Source organism: Ovis canadensis, chromosome 5 (assembly GCF_042477335.2).
Source record: "Ovis canadensis isolate MfBH-ARS-UI-01 breed Bighorn chromosome 5, ARS-UI_OviCan_v2, whole genome shotgun sequence".
Classification (NCBI taxonomy): domain Eukaryota; kingdom Metazoa; phylum Chordata; class Mammalia; order Artiodactyla; family Bovidae; genus Ovis; species Ovis canadensis.
This window is the reverse complement of record NC_091249.1, coordinates 19,874,574-19,890,404: the sequence shown is the minus strand read 5'-3', so window position 1 is coordinate 19,890,404 and position 15,831 is coordinate 19,874,574. Positions and strand designations below refer to the sequence as shown.

Sequence of the window (15,831 nt, the reverse complement as noted above, 5' to 3'; positions counted from 1 at the left end):
ACACAGCTAGGGAAGAAAAGAGGCCCCACCCATATTCTGAAACCTCTTCTTGGAACCCTGAGTTTCCCACGGGGCCCATCCTTAGCTCAGCTAGCCTGGCAATGATATAAGTTACCAACCAGCTGTCCCTACAGTTTTGCCTCTGAAAGAAGTTCCTGGTGGAAATTGAGAAACAATGAGTCTACATACCTTTCTCAATGTCTGGTCTAAGTATGGCAGAGGACAAGTTGGGAAGCTTTTCCGAGGATCCTAAACATTTGACAAAAGAGTATGCTCGACTAGTGAGATCTTTTGACCTCACCTGGGAGGACTTATAGATCTTACTATCCCATTGCTGCACCCCTGAGGAAATCAGTTCAGTTCAGTCGCTCAGTCATATCCGACTCTTTGTGACCCCTTGGACTGCAGCACGCCAGGCCTTCTTGTCCATCACCAACTCCCGGAGCTCACTCAAACTCATGTCCATCGAGTTGGTGATGCCATCCAGCCATCTCATCCTCTGTTGTCCCCTTCTCCTCTGCCTTCAGTCTTTCCCAGCATCAGGGTCTTTTCAACTTGAAGGAGGAAACAGACAGAGCTGGACTCCATTTTAGGCCAGGCTGCGAACATTAGGCTACATGTATGGTCACCCTCCCAATGGACTCTGAGCTTTGTGCCCAGTGTCTATAGAGATGGCACACCAATGGGAAACCAGACCCCCTGGATAAAAGAGCCTCAGGATTTGTACTTGGGCTCTCTGTTGCCTAAAAGAATATGCCAATTATCTCTGTAACAGAACAAAGTCGTAAATTCCATTATGTTTATCGGGATATGACCACAATCCTATTGATAAATGTCCACTGTTTATCTAGTCTTGAGACACATGAATCATGGGTTAACTTTGATCATATCTCTCTTTTACCTGGTCCAGACTAGTTTCAAGGAATTTGGGGAGGTGGGTTTGAGCAAGTATACTTAGGGTACATAAGGTTTTCACAAAAACTGGTCGGGGTCCTTGGCTAAGAGGAGACTCTGCCTTGGGCCCGCCGGTGTAATAAACTGCACTCCGCTATCTGCATTGTCCTTCTGAGTGAGTTTGTTTTCCAGAACGCATGGCTACAACAGAATGAGTCAGCTCTTCGCATCAGATGGCCAAAGTACTGGAGTTTCAGCTTCAGCATCAGTCCTTCCAATGAATATTCAGGACTGATATCCTTTAGGATTGACTGGTTGGATCTCCTTGCAGTCCAAGGGTCTCTCAAGAGTCTTCTCCAACACCACCGTTGAAAAGCATCAATCCTTCGGCACTCAGTTTTCTTTACAGTCCAACTCTCACATCCATACATGACTACTGGAAAAATCACAGCTTTGAGAAAAAGCAGGGTATAATAGTGGCAGGCAGAGCCCGTGCAGACGAGCTGGCAGCCCGAGCCCGACAGAGCCACGCAGTGCACAGGTGGGAAATGATGCTGTCCTGGAGGCAAGCTGGAATTACAAGCTGAAGCCTATGGATAGAGATAGACAGGATCACACAATTAACTGTTTAATAGAGGGTCAGTTCAGTTCAGTTCAGTAGCTCAGTCATGTCTGAGTCTTTGCGACCCTGTGAATTGCAGCACACCAGGCCTCCCATCCATCACCAACTCCCAGAGTTCACCCAAACTCTTGTCCATTGAGTCGGTGATGCCATCCAGCCATCTCATCCTCTGTCATCTCCTTCTCCTCCTGCCCTCAATTTCTCCCAGCATCAGACTTTTTTCCAATGAGTCAACTCTTCAAATGAGGTGGCCAGAGTATTGGAGTTTCAGCTTTACCATCATTCCTTCCAAAGAACACCCAGGACTGATCTCCTTTACGATGGACTGGTTGGATCTCCTTGCAGTCCAAGGGACTCTCAAGAGTCTTCTCCAACACCACAGTTCAAAAGCATCAATTCTTCAGTGCTCAGCTTTCTTTATAGTCCAACTCTCACATCCATACATGACCACTGGAAAACCATAGCCTTGACTAGACGGACCTTAGTCGGCAAAGTAATGTCTCTGCTTTTGAATATACTATCTAGGTTGGTCATAACTTTCCTTCCAAGGCGTAAGTGTCTTTTAATTTCATGGCTGCAAGCACCATCTGCAGTGATTTTGGAGCCCCCCAAAATAAAGTCTGACACTGTTTCCACTGTTTCCCCATCTATGTGCCATGAAGTGATGGGACCAGATGCCATGATCTTCGTTTTCTGAATGTTGAGCTTTAAGCCAACTTTTTCACTCTCCTCTTTCACTTTCATCAAGAGGCTTTTTTGTTCCTCTTCACTTTCTGCAATAAGGGTGGTGTCATCTGCATATCTGAGGTTATTGATATTTCTCCCAGCAATCTTGATTCCAGCCTGTGCTTCTTCCAGCCCAGAGTTTCTCATGATGTACTCTGCATAGAAGTTAAATAAGCAGGGTGACAGTATACAGCCTTGACGTACTCCTTTTCCTATTTGGAACCAGTCTGTTGTTCTATGTCCAGTTCTAACTGTTACTTCCTGACCTGCATACAGATTTCTCTAGAGGCAGGTCAGGTGGTCTGATATTCCCATCTCTTTCAGAATTTTCCAAGTTTATTGTAATCCACGCAGACAAAGGCTTTGGCATAGTCAATAAAGCAGAAATAGATGATTTTCTGGAACTCTCTTGCTTTTTTCATGATCCAGCAGATGTTGGCAATTTGATATCTGGTTCCTCTGCCTTTTCTAAAACCAGCTTGAACATCTGGAAGTTCATGGTTCACATATTTCTGAAGCCTGGTTTGGAGAATTTTGAGCATTACTTTACTAGCATGTGAGATGAGTGCAATTGTGCGGTACTTTGAGCATTCTTTGGCGTTGCCTTTCTTTGGGATTGGAATGAAAACTGACCTTTTCCAGTCCTGTGGCCACTGCTGAGTATTCCAAATTGGCTGGCATATTGAGTGCAGCACTTTCACAGCATCATCTTTCAGGATTTGAAACAGCTCAACTGGAATTCCATCACCGCCATTAGCTTTGTTCATAGTGATGCTTTCTAAGGCCCACTTGACTTCACATTCCAAGATGTCTGGCTCTAGATTAGTGATCACATCATCATGACTATCTGGGTCATGAAGATTTTCTTTGCACAGTTCTTCTGTGTATTCTTGCCACCTCTTCTTAATATCTTCTGCTTCTGTTAGGTCCATACCATTTCTGTCCTTTATTGAGCCCATCTTTGCATGAAATGTTCCCTTGGTATCTCTAATTTTCTTGAAGAGATCTCTAGTCTTTCCCATTCTGTTGTTTTCCTCTATTTCTTTGCATTGATCACTGAGGAAGGCTTTCTTATCTCTTCTTGCTATTCTCTGGAACTCTGCATTCAGTTGCTTATTTCTTTCCTTTTCTCCTTTGCTTTTTGCTTGCCTTCTTTTCACAGCTATTTGTAAGGCCTCCCCAGACAGCCATTTTGCTTTTTTGCATTTCTTTTCCATGGGGACGGTCTTGATCCCTGTCTCCTGTACAATGTCACGAACCTCATTCCATAGTTCATCAAGCACTCTATCTATCAGATCTAGTCCCTTAAATATATTTCTCACTTCCACTGTATAATCATAGGGGATTTGATTTAGGTCATACTTGAATGGTCTAGCGGTTTTCCCTACTTTCTTCAATTTAAGTCTGAATTTGCCAATAAGGAGTTCATGATCTGAGCCACAGGCCAGTCTTGTTTTTGCTGACTGTATAGAGCTTCTCCATCTTTGGCTGCAAAGAATATAATCAATCTGATTTCAATGTTGACCATCTGATGATGTCCATGTGTAGAGTCTTCTCTTGTTTTGTTGAAAGAGGGTGTTTGCTATGACCAGTGCATTTTCTTGGCAAAACTCTATTAGTCTTTGCCCTGCTTCATTCCACATTCTAAGGCCAAATTTGCCTGTTACTCCAGGTGTTTCTTAACTTCCTACTTTTGCATTCCAGTCCCCTATAATGAAAAGGACATCTTTTTTGAGTGTTAGTTCTAAAGGTCTTGTAGGTCTTCATAAAACCATTCAACTTCAGCTTCTTCAGCATTACTGCTTGGGACATAGACTTGGATAACTGTGATATTCAATGGTTTTCCTTGGAAACGAACAGAGATCATTCTGTCGTTTTTGAGATTGCATCCAAGTACTGCATTTCAGACTCTTTTGTTGACCATGATGGCTACTCCATTTCTTCTAAGGGATTCCTGCCCACAGTAGTCGATATAATGGTCATCTGAGTTAAATTCACCCATTCCAGTCCATTTTAGTTCGCGGATTCCTAGAATGTCGACGTTCACTCTTGCCATCTCTTGTTTGACCACTTCCAATTTGCCTTGATTCATGGATCTGACATTCCAGGTTCCTATGCAATATTGCTCTTTGCAGCATCGGACCTTGCTTCTATCACCAGTCACATCCACAGCTGGGTATTGTTTTTGCTTTGGCTTCATCCCTTCATTCTTTCTGGAGTTATTTCTCCACTGATCTCCAGTAGCATATTGGGCACCTACTGACCTGGGGAGTTCCTCTTTCAGTATCCTATCATTTTGCCTTTCATACTGTTCCAAGGCACTGTTAAAAGACCAAGGAGTGGGAGGTGGCTGAAATCCTGGAAATCTCCACCCTTTCCCCAAAATAGTTGGAATAATCCTCCCACTGATTAGCATATGAAATTACCCAGCCTATAAAAACCACCCATGCCAAATTTCAGGGCTGTGCTCACCCTCTGCAATGGCCCACACTCCAGAGTGTGCTTCCTTCTATCTGAATAAATCCACTTCTTACCTTTCACTTTGTCTCTCATTGGATTCTTTCTGTGATGAGACATCAAGAACCTGAACTTCATTAGGTTCTGAAACCAGGTACCATGGGTTTTGGCTGGGTTGAACCATGTGGGTTCAAGTATCAAGCAGGATTTTGGCTATGTTTGAGTCCCAGCCACAGGAGTTCAAGTCCTAAACTGGGTTTTGGCCGGGTTTGAGTCCCAGCACATGAGTTCAATCCCAGTCTGTGGTTAACAGTTTCAACTGGACACACAGTAATGGGTCAGGAGGTCAGAGGGCTGGATCTGCAAAGATGGGGGCTGAAGGCAGAAGCTATGGGGAGAATTGGGAGGATGGATGTTCCAGGCAGAAGGCACAGCATATACCAAGGCCCAAAAATGAGATGATCTTGGAGTGAAGGAGGAAACAAAGTAGGACTCCATCTTGGGCCGGACTGTGGACTTTGAGCTATATGCCCAGTATCTACAGAAATGACATACCAGCTGGAAAACCAGGCCCAACTGGAAAACCAGGCCCAACTGGAAAACCAGGTTCCCAGAAGGAAGAGTCCCAGGGCTCTCCATCACCTAAAAGAATGCCTTAATTATCTGTGTAACCAAACAGAATTATACATTCTATTACGCTTATTGGGGTATGACCACAGGCCTATTAATAATTGTCCACTGTTAACTTCATAGGCTTAACGCATATGAATCACGGGTTAACTTTGATTGTATCTTTCTTTTTCCTTTGTTCAGACTAGATTCAGGGAACCTTATACACTTAGGGTATATAAGTTCAGTTCAGTCGCTCAGTCGTGTCCGACTCTTTGAGACCCCATGAATCGCAGCACGCCAGGACTCCCTGTCCATCACCAACTCCCAGAGTTCACTCAGACTCACGTCTATCGAGTCAGTGACGCCATCCAGCAATCTCATCCTCTGTCATCCCCTTCTCCTCCTGTCCCCAATCCCTCCCAGAATTCCAAGGAGTCAACTCTTTGCATGAGGTGGCCGAAGTACTGGAGTTTCAGCTTTAGCATCATTCCTTCCAGAGAAATCCCAGGGCTGATCTCCTTCAGAATGGACTGGTTGGATCTCCTTGCAGTTTAAGGGACCCTCAAGAGTCTTCTCCAACACCACAGTTCAAAAGCATCAATTCTTCAGCACTCAGCCTTCTTCACAGTCCAACTCTCACATCCATACTTGACCACAGGAAAAACCATAGCCTTGACTAGACAGACCTTAGTTGGCAAAGTAATGTCTCTGCTTTTGAATATGCTATCTAGGTTGGTCATAACTTTTCTTCCAAGGAGTAAGCGTCTTTTAATTTCATGGCTGCAGTCACCATCTGCAGTGATTCTGGAGCCCAAAAAAATAAAGTCTGACACTGTTTCCACTGTTTCCCCATCTATTTCCCATGAAGTGATGGGACCAGATGCCATGATCTTAGTTTTCTGAATGTTGAGCTTTAGGCCAACTTTTTCACTCTCCTCTTTCACTTTCATCAAGAGGCTTTTTTGTTCCTCTTCACTTTCTGCCATAAGGGTGGTGTCATCTGCATATCTGAGGTTATTGATATTTCTCCTGGCAATCTTGATTCCAGCTTGTGTTTCTTCCAGTCCAGCATTTCTCATGATGTACTCTGCATATAAATTAAATAAGCAGAGTGACAATATACAGCCTTGACGTACTCCTTTTCCTATTTGGAACCGGTCTGTTGTTTCATGTCCAGTTCTAACTGTTGCTTCCTGACCTGCATACAGATTTCTCAACAGGCAGGTTAGGTAGTCTGGTATTCCCATCTCTTGAAGAATTTTCCACAGTTTATTGTGATCCACACAGTCAAAGGCTTTGGCATAGTCCATAAAGCAGAAATAGATGCTTTTCTGGAACTCTCTTGCTTTTTCTGGAACTCTCTTGCTTTTTCTATGATCCAGCGGATGTTGGCAATTTGATCTCTTGTTCCTCTGCCTTTTCTAAAACCAGCTTGAACGTCAAGGAGTTCACGGTTCACGTATTGCTGAAGCCTGGCTTGGAGAATTTTGAGCATCACTTTACTAGCATGTGAGATGAGTGCAATTGTGCGGTAGTTTGAGCATTCTTTGGCATTGCCTTTCTTTGGAATTGGAATGAAAACTGACCTTTTCCAGTCCTGTGGCCACTGCTGAGTTTTCCAAACTTGCTGGCATATTGAGTGCAGCACTTTCACAGCATCATCTTTCAGGATTTGAAACAGCTCAACTGGAATTCCATCACCTCTACTAGCTTTGTTCGTAGTGATGCTTTCTAAGGCCCACTTGACTTCACATTCCAAGATGTCTGGCTCTAGATTAGTGATCACATCATCATGATTATCTGGGTCGTGAAGATCTTTTTTGTACAGTTCTTCTGTGTATTCTTGCCACCTCTTCTTAATATCTTCTGCTTCTGTTAGGTCCATGCCATTTCTGTCCTTTATCGAGCCCATCTTTGCATGAAATGTTCCCTTGGTATCTCTAATTTTCTTGAAGAGATCTCTAGTCTTTCCCATTCTGTTGTTTTCCTCTATTTCTTTGCATTGATCACTGAAGAAGGCTTTCTTATCTCTTGCTATTCTTTGGAACTCTGCCTTTAGATGCCTATATCTTTCCTTTTCTCCTTTGCTTTTTGCCTCTTTTCTCTGCACAGCTATTTGTAAGGCCTCCCCAGACAGCCATTGTGGTTTTTTTGCATTTCTTTTCCATGGGGATGGTCTTGATCCCTGTCTCCAGCACAATGTCATGAACTTCATTCCATAGTTCATCAGGCACTCTATCTATCAGTTCTAGTCCCTTAAATCTATGTCTCACTTCCACTGTATAATCATAGGGGATTTGATTTAGGTCATACCTGAACGGTCTAGCGGTTTTCCCTACTTTCTTCAATTTAAGTCTGAATTTGGCAATAGAGAGTTCCTGATGTGAGCCACAGTCAGCTCCTGGTCTTGTTTTTGTTGACTGTATAGAGCGTCTCCATCTTTGGCTGCATAGAATATAATCAGTCTGATTTCGATGTTGACCATCTGGTGATGTCCATGTGTAGAGTCTTCTCTTGTTTTGTTGAAAGAGGGTGTTTGCTATGACCAGTGCATTTTCTTGGCAAAACTCTATTAGTCTTTGCCCTGCTTCATTCTGCTTTCCAAGGCCAAATTTGCCTGTTACTCCAGGTGTTTCTTGACTTCCTACTTTTGCATTCCAGTCCCCTATAACGAAAAGGACATCTTTTGGGGGTGTTAGTTCTAAAAGGTCTTGTAGGTCTTCATAGAACCGTTCAACTTCAGCTTCTTCGGCATCACTGGTTAGGGTATATAAGGTTTTCACAAAAACTGGTCTGGGTCCTGGGCTAAGAGGAGACTCTGCCTTGGGCCCACCAGTGTAATAAACTGCACTCCACTATATGCATTGTCCTTCTGAGTAAGTTTGTTTCCCGGAATGCATGGCTACAACAGGAGCATTTCAATTGCAGCCAGGAAGCTGTGGTTTGAGCTGGGTGAGTAAGGAGGAGATGGAATAGATCATAGAGACAAGTCACATGGGACCTTGTGGGCTGAGGAGAGGGTAGTTTTGAGGGTTATGGTGCCTTTGGAGCAAGGAAATTACACAACTGAGGTTTTTTTGCAGGGAGTGGGCTGTGTTAGGTCTTTGTTGCTGCGCATGGCCTTTCTCTAGTTGCGGTGTGCAGACTTCTTGTGGCCATGGCCTCTCTTGTTTTGGAGCACGGGCTCTACATCACATGCGCTCAGTAGTTGCAGTGCACGGGCTTAGTTGCCCCACTTGGTTCCTTCCCAGAGCAAGGATCAAACTCGTGTCCCCTGCATTGGCAGGCGGATTCTTAACCATTGGACCACCAGGGAAGCTTGTGGCATGATTGGCTTTAAGTTTTAAGAAGCACTGTGGCCGCTGTGGAGACTGTTGAAGGCGGAGGCCGAGACAGCATCCAAGCCAGAGGAGGTAAGTCAGGGGTTGCAGGGGTTTCTACCAGCTAGATCTGACCTCATCCTGCCACTGCTCAAACACCTTCTGTGGTTCCCCACTGCCCTTGGGAAAGCCACAAAATCCTGCTACATTGGATTGAACAGTGTCTCACAAAATTTCCCATCCACCTAGAAACTCAGAATATGGTCTTATCTGAACATAGTCTTTGCAGGTGTCATTAAGGTAAGGCTCAGAGAAGACTGAGGTAGGAGACAGACTCCAGGTTGAGCATTTACAATCAGCCATCTTTCTGTTTGCATTTCCTGAGGCAAGAGACAGATGCACTCCAGCTGAAGAATTTACAATCAGCCGCCTGTTTGCTCTCCAAAATAGAAGTAACAACAGAAACAGAGCCAGTCTTTGTCTCTTGTAAACATCTCAAGTAAATAACCATGGCAAGGACAATAACCTTGACAATAACCAACAGGTTATATCAATAACCTCAGGTAAGCAGATGACGTCACCTTAATGGCAGAAAGTGAAGAGGAATTACAGAGCCTCTTGATGAAAGTGAAAGAGGAGAGTGAAAAATTTGGCTTAAAGCTCAACATTCAATAAACTATGATCATGGCATCTGGTCCCATCACTTTATGGCAAATAGATGGGGAAACAATGGAAACAGTGACAGACTTTATTTTCTCGGGCTCCAAAATCACTGCAGATGGTGACTGCAGCCGTGAAATTAAAAGACACTTGCTCCTTGGAAGAAAAGCTATGACAAACCTAGACAGCATATTAAAAAGCAGAAATATTACTTTGTCTACAGAAGTATGAATAGTCAAAGCTATTGTTTTTCCAGTACTCATGTACAGATGTGAGAACTGGATCATCAAAAAGACTGATGCCGAAGAATTGATGCCTTTGAACTGTGGTGCCGAAGAAGACTTGAGAGTCCCTTGGACTGCAGGGAGATCAAACTAGTCCATCCTAAAGGAAATCAACCATGAATATTCATTGGAAGACTCCGGGAGTTGGTGATGGACAGGGAGGCCTGGCGTGCTGCAATTCATGGGGTCGCAAAGAGTCGGACACGACTGAGCGACTGAACTGAACTCAACTGAACAATAATGTACCCTGCTTGAGGACATGTTTCTCCTTCCTGAAAACCTTCTGACTAATCCTGTTATCTTAAAATGTATTTTATGGGAGCGGGTCTAGTAAGATCTTCACAGTCTTGGGACATCCTTTTGACTTATTGTAATAACCAATTAAAAAGTATATAATTCCCTTGCTAAGACTAGGGGACGGAGTACTCTTCATCCCCCTTCTGATGTCTGTGTCGGAAGCTTTCTCTGTCTATTTTTCACTTTAATAAAACTATTGCTACACAAAAGCTCTTGAGTGATCAAACCTGGTCCCTGGTCCCGAAGCTAAATCTTTTTCTTCAGAGATCACGAATCCGACATCGTTCACCATAAGCTATCGATCAATGCCAAGAGCCAACTCATTGGAAAAGACTGTGATGCTGGGAAAGATTGAAGGCAGGAGAAGGGGACGGCAGAGGATGAAATGGTTGGATGGCATCACCGACTTGATGGACATGGGTTTGAGCAAACTCTGGGAGATGGTGAAGGACAGGGAAGCCTGCTGCGCTGCAGTCCATGGGGTCGCAAAGAGCCGGAGACACTGAACTGCAACAGCAAAGGACAGAGAGAGGCAAAAGCCTGCCTCTCTTTGTAAAGAGATTGAGGGATAAGGGAGTAAAGGATTAAGGAATCTCCACCTCCTTTTTAGGATAAGGGAGACACTACGCATGCACAGAAGGGCTCCTTGGGGTCAAAAGTCAGAGGATAATTCCAAGTTGTAATGAATCTTGCTCCTCCCAGAAGCATTCACTTAGACATCCGTCTTGGCTAAGGGGTGCATGCTCATCCCGGGGGGGCGGGGGGGGGGCGGCGGCGGGTGGGGAGGGGTGGGGCGGGGGAGGTCCTGAGACAAATAACCAGGGGAGGGACAAAGCAAGAGACTGGCCTGACCGAAGACAAAGAGCCTAATAACTTCCTCCTTATTAAGGATTTAAACTTCCCGAAAGTGCAACTCTCTCTGAACTCACTGTGTGCCTTTTCGCATGTACTTTTCAATAAATTTCTTACTTTACCTTCTGCCTCCTCGCCTGAACCCGTTCTGACTAGCAGGCAAGGACTAGGGATTCTAGCCCTAACTGCTGGCTCCTGTGGCCCAGTGGTTAGGACTCCCGGTCTGGGGAACTAAGACCTTGCTTCCAGTTACACCTCGCTGCTGTTTGCTGCAAGCTGCTGTTGAGTGCTGTGCACGTCCGAAATCAAGATTGTGTGGGATTAGGGTGAGCTCTGAATCCAACGAGAGCATTTTTATAAGAGACTAGATTGAAAACCCAGAGGGTCACGGGGAAGAAGGATGAAGTGAAGATGGGAGCAGAGCTTGGAGAGATGCACCTACAAGCCAAGATTGCCAGTAGCTGGGATTGACTTCCCTGATGGTCCAGTGGCTAAGACTTCAAGCTCCCAATGCAGGGGGCCTGGGTGTTTGATCCCTGGTCAGGGAACTAGATCCCATATGCTGCAACTAAGGCCTGGTGCAGCCAAAAAAAAAAAAAAAAATTAGCCAGTAGCCACCAAAAATTGAGAGAGGCAGGGGACAGAATCTTCCTGAGGGCCTTTCAAAAAGAACCAACCTTGCCAATACCTTGATTTCTGGCCTGTAGAACTGGCAGGACATATATCTACTATTTTAAGCCATCCAATCTGCGGCCATTACAGCAGCCTTAGGAAACGAATATACATGTGAACAGATCACATAGTCAAATACCATTTTTTTTCCCCAAGAGAGTCAAATCATATTATAATTTCCATCTCAGGATTAAGGGAGGAGGCAAGTGAAAAGAATGGTGAGGGCTGGACCAATAAGTACCCACTGTGATACATGGAGAAAACCATAAATCGAAAAGATACAGGCACCCCAATGTTCATTGTAGAACTGTTTACAATACTCAGGATACGAAAGCAACCTAAATGTCCATCAACAGGAGAATGGATAAAGAAGCTGTGCTACATATATACAATGGAATATTACTGAGCTACACAAAGAAATGAAATTGTGCAATTTGTAGAGAAGTGGATGGACCTAGAGACTGTCATACAGAGTTAAGTAAGTCAGAGAGAGAAAAACAAATATTGTATAATATCGCTTATATGTGGAATCTAGAAAAATGATGCCGATGAACTTCTCCACAAAACAGAAATAGAGACACAGATGTAGACGCCAAATGTATGGGTACCAAAGAGGGAAGAGTGGGTAGGATGAACTGGGAAGTTGGGATCGACATATACATACATTTATGTATAAAATAGATAACTAACAAGAACCTACTGAATAGCGCAGGGAACTCTACTCAGTGCTCCGTGGTGACCTAAAGGGGAAGGAAATCCAAAAAAGAGGGGATATACATATAGCTGAGTCACTTGGCTGTTCAACAGAAATTAACACAACATTGTAAAGCAACTACACCCTGAATTTTTTTTTAATATATCCACCGTGAGGGGACTTCCCTGGTAGTCCAGTGCCTAAGACTCCATGCTTCCACTGCGGGGGCACAGTTTCAATCTCTAGTTGGGGAGTTAAGGTCCCATGTGCCATGCAGCATGGCCAAAAAAAAAAAATCCACTGTGACTCATTCACACACTCATGCGTTGTGTTCACTGATAAGTGGACCTTACATGAGTTTAAGGCTTGAGACATGACACAGACCTGGATTTGAATCTTGAACTTGGCTGCTCCCTCCCTGTCTGAACTAAGCAAGCAGCCAGCTCCCTTGGCCTTAGTTTCCCCACTGTGTATTGTGATGACTGTCCAACTGTTATTAAGTTTCTAGAAGTGTTGGTGTGTCTGCAGCTGTCAGGGAAAAATTCCAAATGAGGATTGACCTTGGCTTACCCCTTTTTCTTGTGAGAAAATGCAACATTGCTTCAGATTCTGCAGGCATCTTATTTATTTACTATTGAGGAGACAACAAGAAGGGTGTCAAAGGCAGGGAGCGGGGCACCTGGGGCTCCTCTGAGGTGAGCACATTTGAGAAGAGTGTCTGGCATCTCTGCAAAACCAAGGATCCTCCAAGCCAGATTTGGTGGTATCCCTAGTTGGTCCCCTAGAGGACAGGTGGCCTGGGTGAGGTGGTGAGCACCTTGTCCTAGAAGGTAATCAACAACATCCCCCTAGATGTGCGGTTTCATGGTGCTGTGTGGCATCAGGAGTTCACCAGACTGGACTCCTGTGGGTCTCAGGCTCCCCCAAGGCCACGCCCCAGGAGGATTCAGTGGGGACAGAGGGTCAGCAGGTCTTGCCGGGTGCAGCCGCTGAGGCAGCAGTGGCGGGCAGGGTTGACTGCAGTTGCACGGCGGTGGTGGTGATGGCGAGAAGCCTGGGGCAGGGGCTGTGGGGCCAGTACCAGCACGGGGTCCCCACTGGCCATCAGCCCATGGAGGAGATGTTGTCCTTCCAGCCACCGTAGGAGCTCACCTGGGAACAGGGAGGAATTCAGCAAAGAGGGAGGAACGCCAGAGGACCCCACCCACACTGTGGGCATGGCAGCCAGACATGCATCATGCACACAAATAGAAAGTAAGCATTTATTAAGTGCCTACTCTATACCAGGCCCAGACTGAATCACCCCGTCCAGACATGTACACTCTCGACCCACGCCCACACTCAAGTCCCCAGCCGTGCACACTCCCATGTGCCACCTACAGTAAGAAGGCACAGAGGCTTCACAGAGCAGAAGACAGTAAGGGTGGCCTGTGATACGTGCATGTATGTACACACCGGACCCAGCCACTGGCCCTTGTAGCCCCTCCAGTTCCCCGACCCCACCACGTGCATCTCGGCACACCCCTCTGGACCCAGGTCACACAGATTCACACTCATAGGACACCTGTGACAGATGTTGTGTATAATACCCTCTGCCCCAGGGTCGGGTCTGCGGTGAAGAGAGCTAGGCGCTGACCCAGAGCAAGCAATTTAAGGGGCGCCAGGAACACTCAACAGTCAAGATCACTCCTATTATAACTGAATATTTTACTAGTAAAATTAACGCAAAAATTCCTGAAGATCAAAATATTGAAGTTGTAAATAAAGATAGGATCAGATCTGATCTTGCACTTTTTAAGACTCTACCTCGCTTCGCACTGATTCCCTTGCCAGGCAGGGGCTCCTCCCCGCAGACTCGCGCAGGCCAGAGCAGGAAGCCAGAACATGCATGCAAATCCGTCTGCAGACACCTGCACCCCTACCCCGCCCCAGAGACCCCAGCGCACAGTCCTCGCCCGCCCCCACTCACGGTCGCCGCCAGCCGCAGGTCGCCCGTCCTCGGAAGACCAGCGCGGGCCGCCGCACAGCCGCACGAGCGCGCGCACGAAGTGGTGGCCACACAGTTTCTCCGGCGCCTCCTGCGCGGCTGCAGGACCGAGGGCGATCGCAAGGGCCGGGCCCAGCAGCACCAGAGCCCAGGTGAGCGGATGACGGTCCATGGCGGTGAGAGGCACCGGGCCCCAGCGGGGATCCGCCTTATAGGCGCCCGGCCTGCCCCAGCTGGGAGCCTTGGAGCGGGGACAGAGCCTTCCCAACGGACGGCCCAGGGAGGTCAAGGGCAGGGTCAGGGCAAGCCTCGTGGAACCTCTGATAGTTGAGTTTTCTTATTTTTATGATGTGAGTGCCTGACATCCTTTGATTGCCCAGGCATCAGCTTCAACCATGGCTGTCTGATAAATGTGACTCCAGAGCCCGACCACCTCTTCCCACATCTGTTATGGACATCTTGACTTCAATATCTTACCTTTGGGGCCACTTGAGCTTTTTTGCTTTGTTTTTGTTTCATTTGTTCTTCTCTTATGCTTCAAACTCCAACCCATGTTAAATTCACCAATAAGAATGAGCCCACGAACCTCCAGGCTCCCATGCTTGACCCCAACAAAAGCAGGAACCCAGGCCAACCCTGCTTCCTCTACAAGAGCCCGGCCCTGGGTGTGCTGTGTCATTTCCAGGTGTGCCGTGTAATTTATAGGTAATAAACCTTTATTTTTGCAAACTTTCCTGATGGTTATTGCTGAAAGGAATCTTGGAATCGTAGTAAGAACTCCCCGGGCCAGTCTAACCACAACATTGATTATTGATAGGCTGTGTGTGTGCATGCTACGTCGCTTCAGTCATGACCAACTCTTTGTGATCCCATGGACTATAGCCCACCAGGCTCCTCTGTCTACGGGATTCTTCAGGCAAGAATACTGGAGTGGGTTGCCATGCCCTTCTCCAAGGGATCTTCCTGACCCAGGGATGGAACCCATGTCTCATATGTCCTGCATTGGCAGGTGGGTTCTTTACCACTAGCATCACCTGGGAAACCCATTGATAGGCTGAGACCCACACAAAATGGCCATGGTCTGTCTTCCTGGGTATATCTTTCCCAGGGGGACCACTGAAGAGTCTATTTTTTTTAAACTCTTTTAAAGAGGAGAAATAAACTTAGATATAATAATTCCCTGGGATGGTGCTGGTGAGCATCCAATCAACCGAGACCAAGGACATTCAGAATCTTGTTATCCTTGTTACTGTACAGGTAAGGAAACTGAGGCTCAGAGAGGGGACCCCATACTTGCCCAAGGTCACAAGAGGGCAGGCCCCAGGGCTGGGGGTGTTTGTTGGTTCTGCCTCCATATCAGGGTCTCTTTGGGTTGGACAGGGGCTCGAGGCCTCTACTGGGTGTCAGTTTTACCCAGGAGGGAAATTAAGGCATAAAGGTTACTCAATCCAGTGCAAGGGAGACCCTGAGCTGAAAACCCTGTGTTGCAGCCCTCTACCACTTTTCACCAAAGCAGCCTATGACAGTAGGTACAGAGATCTCTGTCTGTCTCTCCCATGCTCTCTGTGTCCTTCTCTGAGTCTCTTTCTATGTCTCTCTGTCTCCGTCACTCTCCAAATCTTTCCATCAGTCCTGAGGAGCAAACAGAGGGCTGCCTTGGCCCCCAGTAATGTGGGACCCATCTCCATAGCCTAACCCTCCCAAGAGGGCCTTGCCCTCTGATCTCCCCTAGAGCAGCCTGTTCCCTCCACCCC

The 15,831-nt window shown here is 46.2% G+C and overlaps 1 protein-coding gene across 1 annotated transcript; it reads right to left on the bottom strand.

Moving 5' to 3' along the window:
• Nucleotides 1-12,700: 12,700 nt before the first annotated feature.
• On the bottom strand, nt 12,701-14,707 carry INSL3 (insulin like 3). Its single transcript, XM_069589083.1, has 2 exons — nt 14,060-14,707; nt 12,701-13,242 (listed from the first exon to the last, which is right to left on the bottom strand). The coding sequence occupies exons 1-2, from the start codon at nt 14,247-14,249 to the stop codon at nt 13,037-13,039; spliced, it is 396 nt and encodes a 131-aa protein (XP_069445184.1). The 5' UTR covers nt 14,250-14,707; the 3' UTR covers nt 12,701-13,036.
• Between the last annotated feature and the right edge of the window lie 1,124 nt (nt 14,708-15,831).

Bases quoted from the DNA above. Each gene is read 5' to 3' on its own strand.
- INSL3 (XM_069589083.1), bottom strand. From the start codon at position 14,249: ATGGACCGTCATCCGCTCACCTGGGCTCTGGTGCTGCTGGGCCCGGCC. The intron at 13,243-14,059 runs GTGAGTGGGGGC...CCCTGTTCCCAG, and splicing joins ACCTGCGGCTGGCGGCGACC to GTGAGCTCCTACGGTGGCTG.